The sequence below is a fragment of the Bombina bombina genome, chromosome 1, assembly GCF_027579735.1.
Source record: "Bombina bombina isolate aBomBom1 chromosome 1, aBomBom1.pri, whole genome shotgun sequence".
In the NCBI taxonomy this organism is placed as follows: Eukaryota; Metazoa; Chordata; class Amphibia; order Anura; family Bombinatoridae; genus Bombina; species Bombina bombina.
The window spans coordinates 353025762-353034297 of record NC_069499.1 but is presented as its reverse complement, the minus strand read 5'-3'; the positions used below and the strand labels follow the sequence as shown (position 1 = coordinate 353034297).

General features: G+C 39.4%; 1 protein-coding gene across 1 annotated transcript; it reads left to right on the top strand.

Annotated features, from left to right (window-relative positions):
- Positions 1-382: 382 nt before the first annotated feature.
- LOC128645304 (tubulin alpha-1A chain) lies at positions 383-7631 on the top strand. Its single transcript, XM_053698180.1, has 4 exons — positions 383-437; positions 4847-5069; positions 5214-5362; positions 6570-7631. The coding sequence occupies exons 1-4, from the start codon at positions 435-437 to the stop codon at positions 7551-7553; spliced, it is 1359 nt and encodes a 452-aa protein (XP_053554155.1). The 5' UTR covers positions 383-434; the 3' UTR covers positions 7554-7631.
- Positions 7632-8536: the final 905 nt, after the last annotated feature.

Here is an 8536-nt window from a genome sequence, read left to right as displayed (position 1 = left end):
CTCGTAATCTGGCCCCAAGTACCTATCCAGTCTCACCAGTTCCTATGATACTCAGACTGCAGGCTTTAATGAATAGACCCTAATATTTCTTATGATAATAAAATTTTCATATGTTCCCATATTTTCTACATCCCCTCTCTTTCTCAATATTATTGCTCCCTTCACAGAGGGGGGTAAATTGAAGTTTCTGTCCAACACTACCTGCCTGGATACAGTTGTGTTGTGCAAAATGCAGCCAGAGGGAGCGGCAGCTCCCTGGAAAGTTTGATATTAACATCTGTTACCTGCCAGCCCCCCCCCCTTACTCGTTACTAAGGACTCTCCTGGTCAGCAGCAAATAAATATGGGGTATAGGCAGCAGTGGATGATACACAGCCTTCCAGTCACCGAGACCATAACACTTCGGAAACAGGAGACAAACACCCAGCAACAACATGGTATGTTCCAGTACCTTACTGTTTATAAGCTAATGAGCTGCACATACTCTGTGCCAGGAGTTTACTTTTACTGTGTATTATTTTCTAATGTTTAGCAATTACTTTCAGTCTGTGTTCCGTGCATATATTGTGCCCCTGTAAATGTATTGCCAGCATATATTGTGCCTCTGTAAATATATTGCCAGTATATAGTGTGTACCAGTAAATCTATTGCTTGTATATATTGTGTACAGTAAATGTATTGCCAGTATATATTGTGCCTCTGTAAATGTATTGCCAGTATATAGTGTGTACCAGTAAATCTATTGCTTGTATATATTGTGTACAGTAAATGTATTGCCAGTATATAGTGTGTACAGTAAATGTATTGCTTGTATATATTTTGTACAGTAAATGTATTGCCAGTATATATTGTGTACAGTAATTACTTTCAGTCTGTGTTCCGTGCATATATTGTGCCCCTGTAAATGCATTGCCAGTATATATTGTGTACAGTAAATGTATTGCCAGTATATATTGTGTACAGTAAATGTATTGCCAGTATATAGTGTGTACCAGTAAATGTATTGCCAGTATATATTGTGTACAGTAAATGTATTGCCAGTATATAGTGTGTACAGTAATTACTTTCAGTCTGTGTTCCGTGCATATATTGTGCCCCTGTAAATGTATTGCCAGTATATATTGTGTACAGTAAATGTATTGCCAGTATATAGTGTGTACCAGTAAATGTTTTGCCATTATATATTGTGTACAGTAAATGTATTGCCAGTATATATTGCACCCCAGTTAATGTATTGCTAATATATATTGCATACCAGTAAATGTATTGCCAGTATATATTGCACCCCAGTTAATGTATTGCTTATATATAGCATACCAGTAAATGTATTGCCAGTATATATTGCACCCCAGTTAATGTATTGCTTATATATAGCATACCAGTAAATGTATTGCCAGTATATATTGCACCCCAGTTAATGTATTGCTAGTATATCTTGCATACCAGTAAATGTATTGCCAGTATATATTGCACCCCAGTTAATGTATTGCTAGTATATCTTGCATACCAGTAAATGTATTGCTAGTATATATTGTGTACAGTAAATGTATTGCCAGTATATATTGTGCCCCAGTAAATGTATTGCCTGTATATATTGTGTACAGTAAATGTATTGCCAGTATATATTTTGCCCCAGTAAATGTATTGCCAGTATATATCATGCCCCAGTAAATGTATCACCAGTATATATTGTGCCCCAGTAAATGTATCACCAGTATATATTGTGCCCAAGTAAATGTATTGCCAGTATATTAAGTGTACAGTAATATAGCATACCAGTAAATGTATTGCTAGTATATATTGTGCCCCAGTAAATGTATTGCCAGTATATATTGTGTACCAGTAAATGTATTGCTAGTATATATTGTGCCCCAGTAAATGTATTGCCAGTATATATTGTGTACAGTAAATGTATTGCCAGTATATATTGTGTACAGTAAATGTATAAACTTTTCAATGAGAACAATTTACCAGAAAATAAAATTATCCTATTGATACAGGTTTGCTCATTTTCTGACTAAAATGTTCTTTTAAAATTTAGAAAAGTAATGACACATTATGCTATATATTTTGGTAGTCACTCAAAAAGATAAAGTTTATGTAGTAAATGTTTTATTATTATAAAAAGACAATGGGGCCAAGTTATCAAGCCGTCAACCTCAAATACGCTGGAATTCCGCATCGTATTTGTGGCGAGGCTGATACGCCTTAGTTATCAAAGGCTCGAGACCAGCAAAAGTAGAATTTTGTGACGTAAGCATCGATCCGCCGGACTCAGTCCGACACAGATCGATTCTTACGTCACTCCAGATGTTCCGCACACAAGTGCGGCACATTCTCACTACTTTTGCTAGTTATAAAAAAACTAGCAGGTACGCTCGGCACTTTTACGGCCCAGCGTACCTGGTTTTCAATCCGCCACCCCTGGAGGCGGCGGATCCCATAGGAATCAATGGGAGTCTGACCATAGCGAAAGTACAAGTTCGCTGCTGACAGACATCCCATTGATTTCTATGGGAGATGTCTGCACCTAACACCCTAACATGTACCCCGAGTCTAAACACCACTAATCTGTCCCCCCCCTACACCGCCGCAACTAAATAAAGTTATTACCCCCTAAACCGCCGCTCCCGGAGCCCACCGCAAGCTACTCTATACATATTAACCCCTAAACCGCCGCTCCCGGAGCCCACCGCAACTATAATAAATGCATTAACCCCTAAACCGCCGCTCCCTGAACCCGCCGCAACCTATATTAAATGTATTAACCCCTATCCTGCCCCCCCTACACCGTCGCCACCTATAATAAATTTATTAACCCCTAATCTGCCCCCCCCTACACCGTCGCCACCTATAATAAATTTATTAACCCCTATCCTGCCCCCCACTACGCCGCCGCCACTGTAATAAAATTATTAACCCCTAAACCTAAGTCTAACCCTAACCCTAACGCCCCCCTAACTTAAATATTAATTAAATAAATCTAAATAAATTAACTCTTATTAACTAAATGAATCCTATTTAAAACTAAATACTTACCTTTAAAATAAACCCTAATATAGCTAAAATATAAATAATAATTATATTGTAGCTATCTTAGGATTTATATTTATTTTACAGGTAACTTTGTATTTATTTTAGCTAGTTAGAATAGTTATTAAATAGTTATTAACTATTTAATAACTACCTAGTTAAAGAAATACAAAATTACCTGTAAAATAAATCCTAACTTAAGTTACAATTAAACCTAATACTACACTATCATTAAATTAATTAAATCAACTACCTACAAATAACTACAATTAAATACAATTACATAAACTAACTAAAGTACAAAAAATAAAAAAAGCTAAGTTACAAAAAATAAAAAATAAGTTACAAACATGTTAAAAATATTACAACAATTTTAAGCTACTTACACCTAATCTAAGCCCCCTAATAAAATAACAAACCCCCCAAAATAAAAAAATGCCCTACCCTATTCTAAATTAAATAAATTTCAAAGCTCTTTTACCTTACCAGCCCTTAAAAGGGCCATTTGTGGGGGCATGCCCCAAAGAAAACAGCTCTTTTGCCTGTAAAAGAAAAATACAACCCCCCCCCAACATTAAAACCCACCACCCACATACCCCTAATCTAACCCAAACCCCCCTTACAAAAACCTAACACTAATCCCCTGAAGATCATCCTACCTTTAGTTGTCTTCACTCAGCCGAGCCACCGATGGAACTGAAGAGGACATCCGGAGCGGAAGAAGTTAATCCTCCAAGCGGCGCTGAAGAAATCTTCCATCCGATGAAGTCATCATCCAGTCGGCGCTGAAGAAAAGTCTTCGATCCGGCCGATGTCATCTTCAAAGAGGCGCTGAAGAGGTCTTCTATCCGGGCGAAGTCATCTTCCAAGCCGGGTCTTGAATCTTCCTTCCGCCGACGCGGAACCACCTTCTTCACCGACGGACTACGACGAATGACGGCTCCTTTAAGGGACGTCATCCAAGATGGCGTCCCCTCAATTCCGATTGGCTGATAGGATTCTATCAGCCAATCGGAATTAAGGTAGGAAAATTCTGATTGGCTGATGGAATCAGCCAATCAGATTCAAGTTCAATCCGATTGGCTGATCCAATCAGCCAATCAGATTGAGCTCGCATTCTATTGGCTGATCGGAACAGCCAATAGAATGCGAGCTCAATATTCCATCAGCCAATCAGATTTTTCCTACCTTAATTCCGATTCCGATACATTTATAAGAGTTGCGGCAGGGTCTAGGAGCCGCGGTTTAGGGGTTAATACATTTATAAGAGTTGCGGCAGGGTCTAGGAGCGGCGGTTTAGGGGTTAATACATTTATAAGAGTTGCGGCAGGGTCTAGGAGCGGCGGTTTAGGGGTTAGTAACTTTATTTAGTTGTGGGGGGCTCCGGGGGCGCCGGTATAGGGGGTAGAACAGTGTAGTTTAGTGTGAGTGCTTAGTGACAGGCTAGCAATAAAGCTGGGAAAAATCCGAAGGGCAGCGAGATCGGATGAGTGATAACTGTCACAGTCCGCTGCTCATCGCCCCGCGGCTTTTTGACAGCTTTATTTGATAACTTAGGCGTATTTTTTCAGGTCCGCGGCGGCGATGTGAGGCGAGCTTAGGCGGGCGTATTGGGCCGGCGAAGCCAGAAAAGTAGACGGCTTGATAACTACCCCCCATTGTCTGTTTGTAAGTCATTATATGTATTGTGACATTTTTTCTTTTATCAGTGACTCTCATATTATGCTTATTTTGTTATTTGCTGTTTCTTATTTTCCATTCTTTTTTGTGCTATTACCTGACTAAAAGTTGTTTAAAATGATCTTCTCCACAGAGGGAGTGCATTTCAATCCACGTTGGTCAGGCAGGAGTGCAGATTGGCAATGCATGCTGGGAGCTGTACTGCTTGGAACATGGTATCCAGCCAGATGGTCAGATGCCCAGTGACAAAACCATTGGTGGAGGGGACGATTCCTTTAACACATTCTTCAGTGAGACTGGAGCTGGCAAACATGTTCCACGTGCTGTGTTTGTGGACCTGGAGCCCACTGTGATTGGTGAGTATATGTGTGTTCATACTATGCGTTGTGGACTATGTTTTTTAAACTTTTTGTTAATTTGTCACTCGATTTGTTACCACATATTTTTGTTTTCATGAGTTGATTGCGAAGTTGTTGATCAAAATTTCTTTTGCTTAACAGATGAGGTGCGGACAGGAACCTACAGACAGCTTTTCCACCCAGAGCAGCTCATCACAGGAAAGGAAGATGCAGCCAACAACTATGCCCGTGGTCATTACACCATTGGCAAGGAGATCATTGACCTTGTGCTAGACAGAACCCGCAAACTGGTAAGTTCATTATGATCTATCTGATCCAAAAATATAGATCTCACTTAGATAAAAGGGCTAGTATACATACTGCAGTTCAAATGCTAAACAAACTATAGTTTGCACTAGTTTGCCGCTAGTAACACATATACATGTTTTGGGGAAGGTTCCTTATAGGAACAATAAAGTTGAAAATGAAACTTACATAATTCAGATAGACCATTCAGTTTTAAACACTTTTACAATTTACTTCTGTTATGTAGATTGCTTTGTTCTTTTGGTATCCCTTGTTGAAAAGCATACCTAGATAGCTTCAGGAGCAGCAATATACTACTGAGATCTAGCTGCTGATTGGTGGCTGCACATAAATACCTCTTATAATTGGCTCACCTGATGTGTTCAGCTAGTTCTCATTAGTGTATAACTTCTCCTTCAATAATGGATACCAAGAGAATGAAGCAAATTTGATAATATAAGTAAGCTGGAAAGTTGTTTAAAATCATATGCTCTGAATCATGGAAGAAAAAAAAGTTTGTTTTTCATGTCCCTTTAATAAAATATTACTGAAGGTTACTCACTTATCTGCTTCTCTTATATTAAGTACCCCTCTTATCTCCTGTATAGTTCCAGGACACTTTCAATGTTTTACCTGTTACTGGTGATTTGTCTGTACAAATGGAACACATTACTAGAGAATCATGAGCATATTTTAGCCCAGAGTAACTAGGCCTTTGGCTAGGGCAGCAAATATTGAGGACTAGTTCTGTTTCAAGATGCTTTCCCATTCCTTTTAATTCCAATCTTTAAATTATTATTTTTATTACTAGTTAATGATCTCGGGTTGTCTAGTGGGTGTACATAATCCCTCCTTATGTCCTTGGGCTCTTATTGTGAGAAATATATGAGGCAAATATAAGCTTACAATGTTGGTGGTCCACCTCAAAAGATCTAGCATAAGCACATACAAGCATAAAGTAACTCATTCATGAGCATTTGTTTGTTCTCATGTGTCTCTGGCTCAGTAATTCTTCATTGCAAATAAATATCTTGTTTGTGTTAGGGTTTCTGTATGCATGTTGGAAAGAAATAGGCCTACTGTTGTGGACAATTTTGTAGAAAGATGTTGCTATAGAAATTAAAATGGAACACAGGTTATTATTATTATTATCATCAAGTGTTTGTAGAGCGCAAACAGAGGTTTGTAATTTCTATATTTCTTCCCTCTCAGGCGGATCAGTGCACAGGACTCCAGGGCTTCCTCATCTTTCACAGCTTTGGAGGTGGCACTGGCTCAGGATTTACTTCTCTGCTAATGGAACGTCTGTCTGTTGACTATGGCAAGAAATCCAAGTTAGAATTCTCTATCTATCCTGCTCCTCAGATCTCTACAGCTGTGGTTGAACCATACAACGCCATCCTAACCACCCATACCACACTGGAGCACTCAGACTGTGCCTTCATGGTGGACAATGAGGCTATTTATGACATCTGCCGTAGAAACTTAGACATTGAGCGCCCAACCTACACTAACCTAAATCGTCTCATTGGCCAGATTGTCTCCTCTATTACAGCTTCCCTCAGATTTGATGGTGCTCTAAACGTGGATCTGACTGAGTTCCAGACCAATCTTGTGCCCTACCCACGTATTCACTTCCCTCTAGCTACTTATGCTCCTGTTATCTCTGCAGAGAAAGCCTATCATGAGCAGCTGTCTGTATCTGAGATCACCAATGCTTGCTTTGAGCCTGCCAACCAAATGGTGAAATGTGACCCTCGGCATGGTAAATATATGGCATGCTGTCTACTGTACCGTGGTGATGTAGTGCCCAAAGATGTCAATGCCGCCATTGCCACTATCAAGACTAAGCGCACCATCCAGTTTGTAGACTGGTGCCCAACTGGTTTCAAGGTTGGTATCAACTACCAGCCTCCCACTGTGGTTCCAGGTGGAGACCTTGCCAAGGTCCAGCGTGCTGTGTGCATGTTAAGCAACACCACTGCTATTGCTGAGGCCTGGGCTCGGCTAGACCACAAGTTTGACCTGATGTATGCTAAACGCGCATTTGTGCACTGGTATGTGGGAGAGGGGATGGAGGAAGGAGAGTTCTCTGAAGCCCGTGAGGACATGGCTGCCCTGGAGAAGGATTATGAAGAGGTTGGCACTGACAGTGTGGAGGGGGAGGGAGAAGGAGAGGAGGGAGAGGAGTATTAAGCTGTTGCAACAAGCTTAAAAATTAAGCATATTTACATTAAGCTATATTGCATTTATAATAAATATTTTTTGAAATTACACTTGTGAATTCTTATTATTCTGTGATTTTCAATAAGAAAGTAACTTTAAAGCGACACTAAAAGCTAAATACATTTCATGAACCTCCCTCTAAAGTGCTGCTATTAAGGAACTTAAGTTACCCTTCAGATATTCGAAGGAGAGATGCTGCACATGTACAAACAGGTCAGCGCTAGAATGTAGCGCAAGATAGATTTCAACATGACGGTACCCATGACTAGAGGGAAGTGGGGAATAACCTCAATACTATGCTTATAAAATGATTTAGTGTTTAATGTCCCTTCAAGTTGTAATTTAGTAGTCTCTATACAATAACTAGAACTGGTAAATAAATGGAAAAGTTGAGATGCAAAATGAAGTCTCATAGTTATAACAAAAAAAGGCTCAGCAAAAACAAACTATGTAATGCAATATATTAAAAGAAATGAATGCATGAAATAATGTGCATACCTTTTATCATATAAAAATACACAAAACAGGTAAAGCGTAAAGGTAGCAGATCGTAGTGGGGCTTTGCCATGTTTTGAAAACATTGTATGATGGGCAGATCGTTTTAGGGAAAGTTCTGCTACTAAAATTACTGCTGCAGGTATAAATGATAAACACATATATGGGACAACCTCTTGTCATATTGGAGGTGGAAAAGTGCACAACTTGCATCTAATTGGTGAGTTTGTACGTCAACTTGGCTTCCATAATTAAAGGGACAAATAAGTAAAAATATAAACTTTCATGATTCAGATGCAATTTTAAACAACTTTCCAATTTGATTCTATTAACCAATTTCCTTTGTTCTCTTGGTATCCTTTGCTAAAACACATACCTAGATAGGTTCAGGAGCAGCAATGCACTACTGGGAGCTAGCTGCTGATTGGTGCCTCTTGTTACTGGCTCATCTGATGTGT

Bases quoted from the DNA above. Each gene is read 5' to 3' on its own strand.
- LOC128645304 (XM_053698180.1), top strand. The intron at 5,070-5,213 runs GTGAGTATATGT...TTTGCTTAACAG, and splicing joins CCTGGAGCCCACTGTGATTG to ATGAGGTGCGGACAGGAACC. The intron at 5,363-6,569 runs GTAAGTTCATTA...CTTCCCTCTCAG, and splicing joins TAGACAGAACCCGCAAACTG to GCGGATCAGTGCACAGGACT.